We start from the raw sequence: 18,474 nt of genomic DNA on the forward strand, positions 1-18,474 counted from the left end.
TAACCTTCAGGCTGAATTGTTGCCTCTTTATATCCTCCAAAAGGGGGGGACACAGTTTCCCCCATAACATTAGAGTATTTATCTTGGCATTTCTTATCAGTAAAAATGGGGAAAAAATAATCAGTGATTTACTGGACAGTAGTGATATATTCTGAGCATCAGAGGCCTCTTACCAAGTTCGAGCTTGTATGCTCCGTTAACGTTAGTATGGGAAATGAGCACATCAGTGGAGCCAAATTCTGTCCTTCAATGCACTCATGGCACTCCTAGTAAAGTCAATGGGATCTTTGTGTTCACATGAAAGCATGGAATTTGGTTCCGATTGCTATTTTGGGGTGCATGGGTGCATGTTACACAGTCACTCTTGCTTTTAGTCCTGCTTTGGTAGTTTTATATAACGCAATTGCTGGTGACATGAAAAATGGACAGTGATGCATTTGTGATTTACTTTTTTTTAAAATTTTGTTTCCACTATTGTTGTGGCCATGTTGGTCCCAGGATATTAGAGAGACAAGGTGGGTGAGGCAATATCTTTTATTGGACCAATACAAATAAAAAAATCTGTTGGTGGAAAAAGGTCTCTTCAGGCCTGAAGAAGACTTCTGTGTAGCTCGAAAGCTTGTCTCTTTTTACCAACAGAAGTTGATCGAGTAAAATATATTACCTTACCCATCCTGTCTCTGTTGTTCTGAACCTTTGGGGATCAGCATTGAAATCTGTTTAGCAGTGTGAAAAGGACATTATTGAGACCGATAAGTGAAAAATGAGAAAAAAACAAGGCTGTCACGTGTATTAATGTTTTATATTTAGTCTCAAAACAAACGCTTCAATGCCTGTATCTTTTCCCCCTAAAATAAATTAACAGCCCCACTCCTGGATACTTGGAGGTGGGAAACACTATTAAGCAGAGTAATCTCAATTCCATGTCCTGAAGATCTGATTTTGAGCAATAGCAGTGGGAGAATGATAGGAAATAGGAGGGCAGGGGGCTCTTGACTGTGTCCTTTACTATTAAATATTTCACACTGCTCTAGCACTTCTCTGGATTATCCCAAAACACTGAACAGGTGACTAGGTGGTCCTTTACACTGGAAAAACCAGCACAGAGGGAAGGAAACATGGCAATTTTGACTCATCGTCCCAGTTGGTCAGGGTGGGACTCATCCCTTCAGTGGGAATGGAAATTCCCTCAGGTACAAAATTCCACTGCAGCATCCTGTTAGTGGGGGCTGGTTTCTCTGTCCCTTCAGCCCTCGCTACCTCCCACCTGCAATAGGGATAGAAATGGGGCTCAAAAGACCATTGTTAGTATAGTGAGACTCACAGCCACGATATCTGGAAACCAACTGATGCTAGCGGGGAGGTGGGAGACGAGCACCTGAAGCTCAACCTGAAGTCTGCTGGAGCCAATGGAAGGACACTCATTAGGCTTTGGATCAGGGACATCAGTGAATCATTTGGCTGAATGAAACATCTTCCCTTCCCTATCATTTTCAGCGTGCAGAGAGGGATTCTTGTGTGCAGGAAAATATCTGAGTTCTGAGGGAGGCGATGCTGTGGAGACAGACCACAGAGCTGCTGACTTATGGAGGGCGATTCCCTCAGTCTCAAGGAGAAGGAATGTCTCTGTTTTCACACATCTCCGTTCCTTCATGAACACAGTCACCTTTGCAGTTTTCATCTTCTCTTTGAATGTATCCCCTGGGTGACCTGGCTCTGTCAGCTCTTGCTATTCTTGCCTCCCAGGTTCATCAGCCAGTGTGTGTTTGTGCTCCCATGCGGCACAGCACTAGATATGCTTTGTGAGCCTAATTCTGATTCCCCTTCCAGCAGTTTCTAACAAGAACTGGTTAAGAAAATTTATTTTTTTGTTTTTTCTACTGTAAAAATGTTGATGAAAATGAAGGGAAAAAAATCCAAAAAATGTTCCACAGAAAATTGAGTTTACATTTTAAAAACAAACAAACAAAAAAAAAAACCTAGACAACTTTCATCTGAACATCAAAAGCTTTCACTTTTTCAATCAAAACTTTCATGGAAAGTTGATACTTTTCCACAACAAACTTGATTTAGTTGAAAACCCCCTTTTTGTCAGAATTTTCAAACAGTCCTGTTTATAACCTCAGTAGAGTCATTCCAGATTTATGCAGGTGTAAGCAAGATCAAAATCTGTCCATAAAATGATAACAAAGTTACAGGATCTAAGCAAGGGTTGGGAAGTTTTTACATGAAGGATGACTGCAGCTTACCTGGCTTGTAGAACGACACAAGACAATAAAGTTGAATTTCTGCCACTGACTCTAAAATACTTTAGATCGCTTACGTTCTTTAAAGCCACTTAATTCAATGACCCCATAGGTCTGCTAGATATTAATAGTCACATGATAATTTGTAATTTTTTTTAAATCCCCAAATTACAATTTGGAAGAACGTGAGGTTCCAAGTACAGCTTGACAGAGTGGTGTGTTTTGTAATGTTCATGTGGCAGATGTGATGAGTGTGGCAGAGTTGCATAAAACTTGCTCAGTCTATTTTACTTAGAGTGTGTAGTTTTTTGTTTGGTTGGTTTTTAAAAAGGTGAAAACTCAACATTCATTTGGTGCTTTGTTCCTGATCCACTTTTAGTTTAAAAAAAAAAAAAAGATGTAAGCAAATTCTTCTTCTCTATCCTTGTCTTGGTTCTTTCTTTTCTGATTTTTTTTTGTTTCTTAAAGTGGAATACTTAAAAAAAAAAAACAAAACAAAAAAAAAACCACTCACGCAGCAGTAACTGTTCCTATGGAACAGCTCTTCTCTAAAGAGCCAAATCCTGCAAGGCGCTTAGCATGCTGAAGTACCGCTGATTACAGTGGGAGCTGAGGGTGTTTTCTAGCACTTTGTGTCCTATATGGGGGTGGGGGGAGTACTGTAGATTATCACCTGAATTTAGGTAGACTGTGCAAACCCTGGGGTGCATTTGATCAACAGACAGTTGCGAGTGAAGTCGGAGAATTGCATGTGCATATCCAAGGGGAAGATTTGGATGAGTGCATGATACTCACTTAGCTAAAGGGGGAGGATTTCACATCTTCATCTGGATGAATCCTAAAAAATCTCTGAAGCTCTGTGCACTGATACTCTTATCTCCAGACCATGAATAAAGACTCTTGGAGATGGCAATCTCAGGGTTTGTCTGAATTGCTCAATCATGTCTCCATGAGACTGGGAACCAGTGAGTCACACAAGGCATTTCAGAGCCAATACATTCTGTTTCGGTCTCATAAAGGAATCCCCGTTTAGACTTGGGCCTTGTAAGAGCTGTTTACGGGTTTCTTGACCAATGGGGTGGCGTATAGGAGCAGAAGGACAAATGGGTGTGCTGCAAGAAGGCAGGGGAAGAGGGTTGATGGTCCATATGTCCGTCTCCTAAATATAGGAGGAAGCTACTGGGGCTCTAGCATTATGGAGGCTGTAGTGGGAAATCCAGCCATGGCAAAGCTGGTAAGCAGGGTGCCCAGAGGGAAGGATGAGTGTATTTTTGGAGACAAGTCTTTCAGGAGTGGGGCAGTGCACTGCCTCCTCTGTTTGCCTATTGCGTTTGCATGTTCCTGCAGCTAGCAAAGACACACTACCAAAGTTGATGCTAGCCTGCTAGTGAAACTACTAGCTGACTTCACATAGGCCTCTGACCAGTCACACTGATTTTCGGTCACGGCTAAATCTGTGCTAGATTGAACTTTTTGCTGCCATGTCACCGGTTTCAATCCCCCATGTTTGCAAGGGAATAGAGGTCTTAAATGTGTGGTATTTGTCCTCTGAAGATGGTTCCTGTGGGCTGAAAGTATCTTTATTCCTGGATTGTAAATACTATAGTATAAATCACATACCCTCTGTCCTCTGTGGGAGCTAGAGAAGCTTTAAAAGTTTTCCATGCCTGCCTCTTAAAGAGTTAAGGATTTAAGAATATGGAAGAAAGGGCACCATGCAGACCTGCTGCAGTGATTGCATTATTCACGCTGATTCAAGGATTGTCATTAGCTGAATAATGTTCAGGCTATTGTTTAAGGCATGTGCATTAGCACACTTGAGCATTTATCAAAGGGTGGGTCCCAACCCAAAAGGAGGTCACAAGGCTATTGTGGGGTGGGGGGGTGTCGTGAAATCTTTTTTTTTTTTTTTTTTCTTTTCCCACCCTTGCCTTCAATCACAGTGCTCGGTGGCCGGAGAGTGGTGACTGCTGCTATCAGCAGCTGTGCAGAAGAAGTAAGAGCAGCATAGCGTGGTTACTTAGCTCTGTAGGGATCTGCACTGATTCTGTGAAATCTGTGTCCGGTACCAAAGGGGGGCAGGGGTCTTCGCAGCCTGAAATATTTTCCAAAAGGGGGGCAGCAAAAAAGTTTGAGAAAGCTGCTCTAGGCTTTTTTTCTTAATAATACCTAGCTCCTTTATATAGCACTTTCCATCTATAGATTTCAAAGCACTTTACAGAGGAGGTCAGTCCCCTTACATCCATTTTTCAAATGGGGAAACTGAAGAGCAGAAGGGAAAATAACTTGCCCAAAGTCATCCAGCAGTGGCAGGAATAGAGCCCAGGTCTCCTGAATCCTAGTCCAGTGCTCTAGCCACTAGTCCTACTGTGTCCCCACATGGCCTTTACACAGCCGTCTTCTAACCTGCAAGATCCTGATGGGAGGAGAGGGAAACTGTGAGAATGTGGTGATGAGAGAAGTAAGCAATAGGATTTTGACAGCCGTCTGGATATCTTAGAGAACTGGAGTTAGGTTCTTTTGGCTACTCTGTCTTCCATAATTCCAAGTGAAAAAAATCTATTCAAAATAGAAATAGGCCTTAGCCATAACCTTTGGCTCTTGATCCAATCCTTCCTCAAAGTCTAGGTGTGTTTGGATCTGGGGCTTTGGCCTGAGACATTGTGGCGATCAGGGTGAGTTGTAAAGTTTTGGTTTCAGTTCAGAAACATGCTTGCAAAATTTGGGGAAACCAGATCTTAGTATTTTGCCTGGCCTGTTGCTGATTCTAGTGGATCATACAGTTGCCAGGTACTAATTCAGCAGCTCTTAGCATGCGTGCAAGATGCATCTGATTAATCAGATGCTTTTTTTCTTAGTGTGGCCCTGCAGCTAATTATTTTCTCTGGGTGTGGGTGGCAAACTAATTGCTAGATATCACCATGTTAGTAAATGCTTTTATGTAAGAAACCAGGGCCCGTTGAAAATGATTGGAGGAAATGTAGAAAATGTTTACTTCTTCCTCTAGATTATTGAGGGGGCACCTCATACAGTGTACAGGATTTTCCCTTTAAGTGCCCCTTTCTTTTAAGTGTCGGTTTGCCGTGCACTGTTTGTTAGAAGCCCAATGATGGCTGTGGTCTTGCAAGCAGATCTGTGTGGGTGGATCTCAGCACCGGAAGGCAGCCTTATTAACTACAGTGGGGCTTTGTACAGATGTAAGCTTCTGCTTGTGAGAATCAGTTTGCAAGATTGGGACCTAAATCTGCACAAATATTGTCACCTTCAGCTGAGATTCCTTCTGCTCACTCTCCTGATCTGTGGAGTTGGTTAAATTAACCCTGGTTATCGCCAACTCTTGGATGAATATTGCAGCATTCACAGATAACTTTTGCAACTGGAGTGGTGCAGACCTTATTGTTCCCCAATGCTCCCTGCCAGACCCCGGAACGGTTAATTGAAGGAGCCACTTCTTCCTAGTGGCAGCACTTGGAGCCTTTCTTGCAGTAGCTCCAGGGGATGAGCGATTGATAAATAGACAGGCTTTTTTTCCAGCCTCTAAATTAGTGTGGAGGGAAATCCTTATTTTAGGGAACAGGTATATGAGCAGGCATTCCGTTCTGAATATACTGGAAGTGAGACATACTCTGCCTTTCTAACACTGAACTCCACACCAGGAAAGTACATGCTCATGTACCCACTCTGCTTAACATATTTTTCTTGGTGTCAGCAACAAGACGGTTCTAACCTATTTCCACAGATTTTGGTTAGTCTGCCCTTCTTATTTTAGTCTGTACTGAAATTCTTCACTTTTTTTTTTTTTTTTTTTTTTTAAAGTGAAATGAGCACCAGCAATTCGAAACCTAGTCAGTCTTTTAGAATGAGGTTATAGGCATTTCAGGTACAACAAACAGCTGCCATTTTCTGTGGCCTTCCCTGATCACACTGTCATCTTTTAAAAATATTTTTCTGTATTTGCTGTGTGGAAGATCCATGCAGACTGAAGAGGGAAATAGCGACACTGACTAGACACAAAATGCTGTCACATGCCCAATGTGAACAAACTAAAAAAATGGAGCAATACTTTTCTGGCTAATTATAGGAGATACTGGCAATAAGAGGAGGTACAGTTCTGAGACAGAGGTATGATTTTTTAAAAAAATTTTTATTCAAGTCCTTGATGTCCCTTCCTTTTATTTCTGCTGATGATGAGCAAGAAGGAAAAGGTGAAAGTTTGGTGGTGGTGCAACCACAAGAATTTATGAAACTAACTGCATGTTTAAGTCTTGAACCTTTTTCATTCCCTGGTAAATTTAACCCCCTAAAACAATTTCCATGAAATAGTGACACAGTTTTTCTTAAAAAGCTTCTGGTTCATTAATCCGTAAGTAAAGCTGTACCTTTGCTGAGCATTTCAAGTTCTGATAAGTGAGGCTAACGTGTAACGTATGGTTCAGTAAGCTGTAATGAGAAGAGATTATGTGTTCCAGTCAATGCTCTGCATATCCAAATGTATGCTAAGTTTCATGAGCGAAGGGCTTCTCTTTGCACAGTATATTTTAAAAATAGACTGTGGTATTTTCTTTTCACTAAAAATAACTTAGAATAGCTAGGAGTCAGGATTCCTCCGATTCATACATTTGCTTTAATTACACTGCTATGTAGTACCTGGAGGTCCTGCTTCTGCAACCAGGAAGGTTAAAGAACAAACTGTCTGAAATACACACTTTAAAATAGTTTGCAAAATGTGGAAGGATAAATATGCAACAAAGGGTAAGGGCATGACTCTCATTGCATATGTGTTAGCTTCTCAAAGGTTTTCCTTATCACTTGCTAGGATGCTCAAATCCAGAACTGATGTTTCAGCAGGATCACTAGCAAAGTGTTAGTTTGTCATTATCAGGAGCCTTTTTGAATCTGTGTATGCCCTGAGAAATAAATCTACCAAGTGGTATCTGGGTAACCACATGACTAAATCCTCACACATTTAAAAATGCTTCCTATCAATTTCTGGGTCAGGCCATTTTTTTTCTTTAAGTAATTTAAAAAAAACCCCACAACCTCTTTATTTGTAGCTTGGGAAACCATTGTTGGGATTGTGCAGCTGTCTTTCCCATTTGGATCTCTGTTCTCTCTGCAGTTATTTTGGGTAGCTGATTATTTCATACACTTTAGTACTTAAAGGGACACTGTCAAGATTGGTATAGCCAAAATTTGATCTGTTATATTGTGAGTATCTCATATGTCCTCCTGCTCTTCCATTGTCTCACCCTCCTAGGCCTGGCCTAAAGTAAAAAGTTAGGTCGACCCAGCTATGTTGCTCAGGAGTGTGAAAAATCCACTGTGTGAAAAAGATCCATGCAAAGTGAAGAGGGAAAATGAGTCCGACTGTGCACAAGAAATGGCGAAACATTCTTGCTCTCATCAAAATAGAGAGAGAGAGAGTGTGTGTGTGTTTCAGGCTGACTATATGCAAAATGTTGTCATATGCCCAATGTGTACAAACTAAAAAATAGAGCAATACTTTTCTCCCTAATCTCCGAGTCCTTATAAGAGATACTGGCAATAAGTGACCTAACCCCCGGTGTCAACCGTGCTACACTGACAAAAGAATTCCTCTGTCAGCCTAGCTACAGCCTCTTGGGGAGATAGATTACCTCTGCCGATGAGAGAACCTCTCCTGTCACTTGTTTGAGTGTCTACGCTTAAAACGCTACAGCAGCGCAGCTGAGTGTAATAGACGTTAAGGCCAGAAGGGACTAGATCACTTAGTCTGACCTCCTGTATGTCACAGGCCACGACACCAAACCCAACAAGCAAAATTAGACCGAAGCATTACCCACCTCAGTGACCATTCTAAGCCCCTGCATACAGTCACCATGAATGGCCTTTCAGAGAAGAGCTGCATGAGGCTTGGGCCAGGAGTGAACGAACATGCATGCTTTTGGCTAATAAGACAAATGAATCCTTTCCGATAGTAACCTGGCTGATGGTTAAATAGTACAGTAAGGTTTACAAGTGGGTTGGGGCAAAGCCTATGTAACGATATGATTGAAAAGTGGCTAGTCAAAAATCTGTACAGAAAGAAGGGGAAAGGTTGGCTAGCTAATTATGGACTAGACTCTTCCGGATACCAGCTCACCTTACTGAATCAAGGCTTACATGATTAGAGGGGGAGGGAGGTAATCCATTGTGATGACTGACTAGCCCACACCCTGTTAATGATTAACTAGGGGTCAGGCAGGCTAGTTACTAGATGGAGAGGCAAGTATGATTAACATATACTGCAGAGTTTATAGGGATAAGTGTTAACTATGTAACATTTGTCTTATCCGTTGTCTGGCCTACACTGTTGTCCTTTGTGTCCCTTGAGTGCGCACAGTCATACTGTTACTTTTTATTCTTAACGTCAAGTGTTCCCACTCTGTCACACACATGCTGTCCCTTGATCCAGCACTCGGAGATGGGAACAGGGGACCTTTGTTAATGTCTTTTATATCAGAATCTGTGTGATTTACACAATGAGGGTAGCCCAGAGAGATCTGAAGTTCAATATTAGCCCACTGTCTGTACTTCTCCTGTTCAATGGGGGTGGTATATAAAACACAGAATGTTTTTTAAAAACAGCTTCATAAATGCTTTTCTCTTTTCATTTCAGATCTGAACAATGAGTTACCCAGGCTATCCTCCAGCAGGCGGGTACCCCCCAGCAGCTCCAGGTAACTTGTCATTGGGTTCGGTTTTTTGGATAGAGCACAAAAAAGTGGCATCTGAATGGCTTCAGGAATTGGGGATTAGAACACAGCCTTTCGCTTTCTGGTCATCAGTTAAAATTCAGGACAGTAGTGAATGCAAGTTGGTATCTCTGGTGGTTACCTGCCCTCTAATGAAATGAATTGGTTACTTTCGACCTGGTTCCTAATGACAGGCGCTTGCATCACACTCAACACTACAGCTGGCACCATTCAATGTCCTGATTGACAGTCTCAGCAGAAAGATTAGTATTTCGTTGGGCTGTCCCTGGAGACTCAACTACGCAAGATTCTGAGGCTGTCAGGCTGGTATCTTTCACCAGCACTAAGTTCTCTTGCGCGCACAAATCATGTTTGCATGTAATACATACTGGAGTTAAAAATGTTGCTGGTGTGAGTTGGGGATGATCACACACCTTACAGGGGTTGAAGCCACAAGTGGCTTATACAGGTCTTCCCAAATGAGTGCTGGTAAAACAGGGTTGCTGAATCGGGACTTGTGGAATCCAAGCTCCTTCACATTTGAAGTCCCTTCTGCTCATGTCCAAAAGGAGAAAGGGAAGAGATGCATCTTCTCCCTAGTGCCAAGAATTTCGACTGCTGTTTCCTATGCTGACTCAACTGCCCCCTACTCAACTGCCAAAAACTTCCAGCTTCCCTTAGGCAACTCCTCTGGGGCAGTTACACATTTTAAGTACAAAAAACAGCAGCACAGTGAAAACTGAAAATTTGGGGTCAGTATAAAATAAATTGATTTTGATAATGTGATGAGCGATTCTGGGTACCCAACTTGTGCTGTCTTAAAGGCACCTTTATTTCCAGATGAAAGGTACTAAGCACTTTCTGCAAATCTGGCCCCAGTTGAGCACCCATAAACCTATGCCCTCAATATCACTAGTCACTTCTGAAAATCTTGGCCAGAGTAAATAAATAGCACTGGAAAAAACAGGAAAAATGCACTGATGGATTGGGGGAAGAGCTAGAGGGCCTTACTGCATACTTAGTGAGGAACTATTGCATAATTTGAGGCCAATAAGCCACATGGAACATGGGCCTTGATCATAACATTATCCCTGATACACCACTTAATACGTAATGTGATGAAGCAGTGGATGCAGCCAAATGCATATCAAACATACAGGGCTCCTGACAGTGCTGCTACTAAAACCTCTAGCTGCTGTTTTAGAACAGTGTTTGAACTTTGGCACTATTTGATAGTGAAGGGATAAAAAGAGACCGCTATGTTACCAGAACTATGAAATGCCTAAGAATGTCCATCCTATTGGAACACTCAGTCTGCAGAATATCCAGTGTCAACTGCCGCCATCCCAAAATAGATTGTCCTTACACCTAAGGATTGAGGCTCCAACTGTATTCAAGTTTGCTTTACACAACAGAGATCATCATGGTCCAAGGATACTTAACACATTATTGCACGTATCTGGTGAGGCTTCTTTTCCTGTTACTGTCATGTTATCTTGGTTAGTGGTCAGATCAGCTCATTTGGATCTTGCAGACCTTTTTGTTTCTTTTTTCTCTTGTCCAAACTGCCTGTGTTTAATAGATATTACAGTAAAAAAATGCAAGTAATAATGCATAGGTAGAAAAATGTTTAGGTTTTGTGGTTCAAGGTGACCGTTAGTTGGTTTGGTTTTTCAGGTAGTAATCCGTGGGCTGGCTCTGCCTATCCGCCTGCAATTGGATTAGAAAATGTTGCCAACTATGCCAATCAGTTTAATCCAGACTATATGTCAGGGATGGTGAGTATATTTCCATTTAACATACTTTAAACATGATCCTACTTCATTGTCAAACTGTAGTTCTACCATAGCAGTGAGAGTGTTGGGTAGGTTTTTCGTTTCTGTGTTTTTGTCTAGGAATGTACAGGAGTAGCCTGAAGCACCATACGTTCTGGGGGCAAGATTTCAAAAAAAGAAAAGGGGGTGGGGGGGTGAAAAAAGGGGAGGGGCGGGAGAATGGGAAGAATGTAGTGGCTGAATCCATGGCCTGATTTTTAAAAGTAATGAGCATACAATAATTTCCCTTGAGGCTAACGTGCTACTGGGTGCTCAGGCATTGAAGAAAATCAGACTTCTAATTTAGTCACATAAACATGGATTTAGGAGCCTAACTTTAGGCAGCTTGTTTTTAAATCTTGGCTTGCTATTGTGGCTTTTGCAATGCACAGAGAAAGGGGAAGAATGAATAATATGTGTGTATAGGGCTAATTGGTTCGCACTGGAAAACTCAGTCCAAGTTCTGCTTTATATCTTTATCTAACTCTTCAGCCGGTTTGAATGAGCAAGGCAGCGAGCAAGTGACTTAGCTGAGGTTACGCAGTGAGGCAGTGGCTCATCTCTTGTCTCCCACACCCTTTCTCTAATTACCCTTGTAGTTACCCTTGTAACAGATAAAGGTGAAAATCATTTTTGTAGACCTAGGGAAATGCAGAAGTGATTTTATCTCTTGATTTTTATTTTATTCTTGTGCTCAAAGTAGAAGCTGCTGGGAGGTTGAAACTGTTGATAAATCTCCTTGCACTGTGTGCGGTTTATACATATAGTGATCATGGTATATTTGACCTATGAATCCTCATCTTCAAAGGAAACCTGCACAACTCTTTCAAAAGACCAGGCTGGGAGTTTAAATTCATTCATTTGCTAGACACTAAAAAATCATGAACTGAACAGAACCACGGGATTTATGGCTTATTACAAAAATCGGTAACTCACCGACCCCCTCTTTTTGTCCTAAGACTGCAGAAGTGTTAAGGACCCGCTCTACTTTGAATGGCCCCTACTTATGCTAAACAATCTGTTCCACCTTGCCCTTTGCTGGTGCGCTGAGAGTACCTTTCCAAGACCTGAAGAAGAGCTTTGTGTGGCTCGAAATCTTGTCCCTTTCCCCAACAGAAGATCTCCCTTCACTCACCTTGTCTCTCTGTTTTTGCCCAAGTCTGGCATAATGTATATTATGGACATTTGCATCACAAAGTGCACTCCTGAGTTTATGATGTGGAGATATTTGATAGCTACAGGTTGAAATAAGCAGCATGTTCTCAGTAATGTAAGTGGCAGCATCAGCAGCGTGAAACTGGGTTCTAGTCTAATTTTGCTACTGAAAGAGGAGCGCTTTGCAAGAGCCTAGTGCGATCACTGAAGGATGGTTGTGTGGGATTCTTCCTCTTGGCTGGAGGGCCAAAATGTAAGAATGCAAATAATATAAGATTCCTCATGGAAACTAAATACCAGTTTCTGAAACTTCTACCCAGCTGTCCAGGTGCATTGAATTATGAGCTACTAGCACATCTTCCTGCCACATAAAATACCCCAGGATGGGGGGCAAATGCATGTTACTCACAGCATCTGAGAGTAGATTCCTGCTGGTACAGTAAAACCACCATGATCAGAGAAGGAATTGACCTGTACTTCGTTTGGATTTTTGGGTTTTGGGTTAATCGGATAACATTTTTAGCTGTAAGGATTGCGTGGTTACTGGTCCTTGTTGTATGAGCATGTGGACTATAATGCTGGAGGCTGTGGCTATGTGACTGTAAGTTCTGCTGACTGAGGTAGAGAAACTTTAGAAGAGACTGTAGCAAGCATTCGTGATGTACAGGTCATTTTCTCCATGGTTGCTGGTCAGTCTGTTTCCTTTGGGAAGATACCCTAGGGGATTTTCACTCATGGATACACACTTCCCGAACCTCCGACAGTGTGTTTTGGGGGTGAGGGAGGGCTTTGTACATGCATTTATTTTTTTTTAAACAGTGCCAAATATGCAATTGAAAGTCAACACCTGATCCGTCTTAACCTGTATTGCTTAAATTGTCTGTCATTGCAGGCTTCTAATTTGTCAGGAACTTTTGGCGGTGCCAATGTACCACAAGGAATATATCCTCCTGCACCTGGAGGCTATCCCCCCGTCCCTCCTGGGGGCTTCGGGCAACCTCCCTCAGGACAGCAAGCCCCTTACGGAATGTACCCCCAACCGGGAGGAAACCCACCAGCAGGAATGCCAGCTTATCCAGGATACCCAGGCAGCCCCATGCCCCCTCCCGGGCAGCAGCCAACGACCTACCCCGGGCAGCAGCCAACGACCTACCCCGGGCAGCAGCCAACGACCTACCCCGGGCAGCAGCCAACGACCTACCCCGGGCAGCAGCCAATGACCTACCCTGGGCAGCAGCCAGTGCCAAGTTATCCACCAGGCCCAGCTGTGAATCCCTCTATGCCTTCTTATCCAGGATCTGCCATGCCCACAGTCACACCTGGCAAGGTAAGAGGCATTTCGGTGTGTTTATCTCTAATTGCTGCATCTTTCCTTTGCCTGACCCAGAAGCAAAGTAAGCCCACTAAAATCATGGACAAAGGAGGAGGTTTGGCCAGAGAGATGGGTCTTACTCAGATAGCAACAATATAAATACAGATGAAGTGACATCAAATCTCATTTTTTACCAAAAGATCCAAAATTAAATTCTTAAGGCGAGCTTTAAACCCCTTTTATTAAATTTGCCTTTTCTAACAGAATATTTCCATTTGCTTATATCCCTTCAATTAACGTAATTAATTAGCGAGATACTGTGTTTAGGACCTGTGAGGCTTTTTTTCTCTTCCAAATTTCCCCATAATTTGAATATAAAAACGAATAAACAGTTTAAATTCCATTGTAAATTTCTTCTCTGGCGAGCTGTGACTGGGGCAAATGAGTAATGATGTGAAACCCAGTTTTCTAGCTATCCAGTATCTAACAGTTTATCCTTTTTATTGGCATGACTTAGCCTGGAAAACGAGGCACAATCACTGATGCACCAGGATTTGACCCCCTGCGGGATGCAGAAGTCTTGAGAAAAGCTATGAAAGGATTTGGTGAGTGGTCCATGGGCTTAGTTTCTATTGAAAGCGGTATTGCAGCGTTGCTCCATCACTGCCCTTCTTCATCGTTACACTTGCAAAGAGTGGGATAGCTCCAGGACTATTATCCTTCCTGTAAGAAACAAACCCTTTATCTGAGGTAATTAGTTGGGATAGACCACAAGAGTAACCAGTGATGAGAGTCTGGTATGTTCCTTTTCATTACATTTGGTGCTGGAATTAATTTGACGATCATAGCATAGAACTAGAATATTTGATGTAATGTCCCATCTGATATGTTGGGTACCTGTGCACTAAGGGCACAATTCAGCTCCTAATGAAGTCAGTGGGAATTTAGCCACTGACATAAATGGGAGTGTGATAATAGAATGTGATAGTGTTAAAATGTCGGACATTATGCACCCTTTGTGTTCACAGGAACTGATGAGCAGGCGATTATAGATTGTCTTGGAAGCCGCTCAAACAAGCAAAGGCAGCAGATCATCTTGTCCTTCAAAACAGCTTATGGAAAGGCAAGTATTTCACAGCAGACCATAAAGAGCCACCCACCGCCAGCTGCCATTCCTTTCATCAAAGGGCCAACTAGTCCCAGTGCTTGGGGGGAAAAACCCCTGAGAATTAACCAATGATGACATCACTCACAAAGGATTGCTGCGATTGCTTGGTAGCCACCATGGCCCATGCAGCTCTGGCTCCACCCTCCCGACCTCCAGCCTGTAATCCAGTTTGGCTGAAAGGAGCCAATCCTCCCTGGTAACTGTTCATTTTGACCCTTCGTTCAGTATGCTACATTTGAAGGAAAGTTCTTGCCAGTTGCTGCCATTAGTGTTAAGTGAAACAGTTTTTCTTATTGTGTGCTACTTATTCTTGAATGTGAAAAAGTCCCATTAAGCTGCAAGAATCTGGTGCTAGTATTTGTCAATATCTCTGATTCTGAGCCTTTTTAAAAATTATTATTTCCAATCAGGATTTGATCAAAGATCTTAAATCTGAGCTGTCTGGCAACTTTGAGAAGACCATCTTGGCAATGATGAAGACGCCCGTCATGTTTGATGTTTATGAAATAAAGGAGGCGATAAAGGTTTGTTTAGGGAAATGTTAGCCTTTAAGATGATGTAGTGTGTACTAAATCTATTGGGTGTCGCGTACTCAAATTCCCCCATAAATTTGCCTCTGGATTATGTCTCTTAAATGATAGATTGTTTATGCCCCAGCTCTCAAGTAGATAATGACAAAGTGCAACTGAGGAATATATTTGAGGCTTTTTGAAAAAAACAAAAAAAACCACTGTGAAGAGGATCTGTCTTGGTGAGACTCAGGAATTGAGTTCTAATCCTGATTCTGCCATTAACACACAGTGTGGCTGGAGGCAAGTTATTTAGGCCAAAATTTTCCAGATGGGCTGCTAATTTGAGGTGTTTCCAGTCTTGGATGCCCAGATTGAGGCACAATGGGTCTGATTACCAGAGGTGTTGAACTCCCACAATTCCCATTGGCTTCCTTTGGGTTGGGGTCCCTAGATACATTACTTGGGCACCAGAAATTACTGGCCTAAAACTTTGGCTGTAACCTTGGCCATGATTTCCCTCATCAGTAAAATTGGGGGGGGGGTATTTTCATATCTCACCTAGGGCTTTACATAGAATGCCTTAAACTATTCAGTGCTTTATGGAAATGCTGGGTATTTATTATTATTATTGAAACTAACAAGACTGTTTTGCGAACTTTATTCTCAAGAAATAAATGTAAATCCCTGAATCACAACACTAAGGTTTACATAGAAGTTCTCAGTTGCAAGGTGTAGGCCAAGTAGTCAAGGGGTTGAACAACAGTTAGTAACATTAGTTGCCCTCAGACTGATTTGATCCAATTCAGTTTTTCTCGAGTATTGTTCATCATAAGAAATATTAACTGTAAAAAATTTGTTTTATAAAATCTGATACACCTGATAAAATTACTCGAAATACTTTGTAAGTACTTAATTAATGCCCTTAACGTGGCTCTTATATTTTCTCGGGAAAAAGAGCCTGTTGTTGTAGTTGTGTTCTGGAAGTTTGTATTATGAACATGTGAGCTATTCAGATGGAGTATTTGACTCAAAATAATGACTTCTGAATTGCCTAGTTTTAAATCTGACCTGGAGATAGAGACACAGTTTCTTGGTATGATAGTACATTACAGCAGTGAGCTGAGTGTCCAAGGTACGCGTATGTATATATTTTTTTTCTCCCCTCTGTTTTGTCTGTAGGGTGCTGGCACAGATGAAGCATGTCTCATTGAAATTCTCTCTTCTCGCAGTAATGAGCACATTCGAGAAATCAGCAGGACATACAAAACAGGTTAGGCTTGACACAGTCTAAATAACTGAACCTTTTTGATCTCACCTCAGAGTGCGTTTTCTTAACAGTATTGAAAAAAAAATCTGAGGCCTCCACCAGGCATTGGTGGCTTTAATCATTGATTTGTACTAAAATTGTGGGCAAGCACTTAGTGAGCAGATACGCACAATGACTTTTTGGTCTTGCAGAATTTAAGAAAACCCTGGAGGAAGCTGTAAGGTGTGACACATCTGGACACTTCCAGAGGCTTTTAATCTCACTTGCTCAGGTACTTTAGCGCTCAAGTAATACTTTAAAAAAAAAAAAAAAAAAAAAAAAAATCCTTCCTGAAAATTAGTGGACACAGTTGGGTGAGAGAGAGATACATGTCCAGATCTTCATCTGATGTCAACGAGTGATACCAGTTTGTCAGTGGAACTGCACCAATTTACAGTAGCTGCTTAGGATCTGCTTTCCTGTGTTTTAGCCTCTAAAATTCAAGTCTGGTGTTTTTGTAAGGAACTCTTGAATATGGTCACCAGAGCCATACGTAAATCCTCGTGTTCCCTACTCTATGGATTTATTTTAATTCCTCCATCCCTGTACAAGGATTAGAAGGAAAGCGCTTGATATTCTATCCAGTAATTATTTTGAAAAACATTTTATAACGTAATGTCTGTCTATTAAGTGGAATAAGAGTAGATACCGTATCTTTCAGTCTAGAGTTTAGGCTTTCCTCTTGATGATATAAATGAACAGTCCAGGGTTGTATTTAGCATATAGGATTATGACAGAAGACAGTGTTTGCTTTTACTTCAGATTTAGGTAAAACAATAAATTGTGTTGCTGTAATGTTTTGACTGGCATCCATTTAAGTACAAATTTGTTCATAACGTTTTCTGGTGGGTTTTGGAGTAAATGAAGATAGTAACAATGTCATTCTTTCTATTGTCCTTATGCTTGCACCAGTTTATTGCAACATTAAGGCAAACGCTCTCCTGAATTCAGGTGAACACTATTACTTGCACACAACTTTTTTTCTTCACTTGATTACAAGTGAATCCTATATTTTTATCTGTTGTTTCAATGAATAGGAGTGTTGTTTGCCCCAACGTGAAAGGGTCTCCATTTTCCTGTACCTTCAAAACCAAAATCCCCATAGTAGGAAAGCAAAAATTGTTTTGTTTGTCCTTAGGTTATAAATATTTAAACATAAAGGCTTAGTGGCACGCTTTTGTGTGTGTGTGTGTGTGTGCGCGTGTGTGCGCGCGCATGTCGGAGGTTGAGTGGAAAGGGCTGTTTTGTTAACAGAGAAGTGTGTATTAATCTTCACTATTTGCAATTTTTTCAGGGAAACCGAGATGAAAGTACAAATGTAGACATGTCACTTGTCCAAAGGGATGTTCAGGTTAGTAAGAAATGCTTCATCATTGAAGGTACATCTCACCTCAGTATGTGGAAGTTTAGTTACACAGTGCCCATGAAATCCAATAGGATTTGTTCTACTCAAACTGGGCATGTTGAGTTGAGATATTGATCTGTAGTTTTTCTATTTCAAAATGTTGTTACTACTTTTGTTTAGTTGATTTGTACAAATATTTTCTTTTGAGCCTTTTCAAAAATTACTTTTTAAAAATACCTATTCAAAGATTGGTTGATAATTCATGTAGGTTTTGTTTTTAATATCTTCAGTGGCTTGCTTCTTTCCCTCATCCTCCCTCCCCCTTTCTACAAAACAATATCAAATGGTGTCTGTGTCTGAGATAGAAATTGTTTTGGAGATTCCCACGAGAATGTGGGTACCTCCAGACATGGTTATTCTTACTGATGCTGGCAAGCAGGGAATGGTCATGTTCATGTTTATCTGGTGAGTTTACTGCTGGGTGCTCCGTTGTGCTAACAACACGGAAAAAGGTTGAGTTGATGTGTGTTTTCTGCATACCTTTGTGGGATCCAGCTCTGTGTGCCCTCTCCTCCTTGGATCAGTTGATTGAAATAAAGTATGACTTTTTATTATTATTGTAGAATGACATGGGAACATTGGTGCAAGGTCTGGCCTCACCTCCTTGCAATACATGCCCTGGTCTATTTTTTAGTCTGATTACAAAGTGTGTTCTAGTAGCCCGGGGCCAATGTTTCAGCCCAAGAAAGGAGCCACAGAAAACCCTGAGGTTATGTCTACACTGGTAGACACATGTCTACTCGAGGTCGGCCCAAGCCAGCTGGCTCGGGCTATGGGGCTATGTAATTGCGGTGTAGACATTCAGGCTCGGCTGGAGCCCAGTCTCTAGGACCCCCCTCCCGT

At 41.7% G+C, this 18,474-nt stretch overlaps 1 protein-coding gene across 1 annotated transcript in view; it reads left to right on the forward strand.

Moving 5' to 3' along the window:
• The window catches only part of ANXA11 (annexin A11), a 48,532-nt gene that overhangs the window by 21,372 nt on the left and 8,686 nt on the right, over positions 1-18,474 (forward strand). Inside the window, exons 2-10 of the mRNA XM_067539793.1 lie at positions 8,884-8,944; positions 10,637-10,737; positions 12,821-13,255; positions 13,758-13,845; positions 14,269-14,363; positions 14,819-14,932; positions 16,100-16,190; positions 16,379-16,458; positions 17,521-17,577. Coding sequence (XP_067395894.1) covers positions 8,893-8,944; positions 10,637-10,737; positions 12,821-13,255; positions 13,758-13,845; positions 14,269-14,363; positions 14,819-14,932; positions 16,100-16,190; positions 16,379-16,458; positions 17,521-17,577 — 1,113 coding nt within the window. The 5' untranslated portion in view covers positions 8,884-8,892. The remainder of the gene's footprint in view (positions 1-8,883; positions 8,945-10,636; positions 10,738-12,820; positions 13,256-13,757; positions 13,846-14,268; positions 14,364-14,818; positions 14,933-16,099; positions 16,191-16,378; positions 16,459-17,520; positions 17,578-18,474) is intronic.

Source organism: Emydura macquarii, unplaced genomic scaffold, assembly GCF_026122565.2.
Source record: "Emydura macquarii macquarii isolate MOO-44397 ecotype Brisbane River unplaced genomic scaffold, CSIRO-AGI_Emac_v2 contig_67, whole genome shotgun sequence".
Classification (NCBI taxonomy): Eukaryota; Metazoa; Chordata; order Testudines; family Chelidae; genus Emydura; species Emydura macquarii.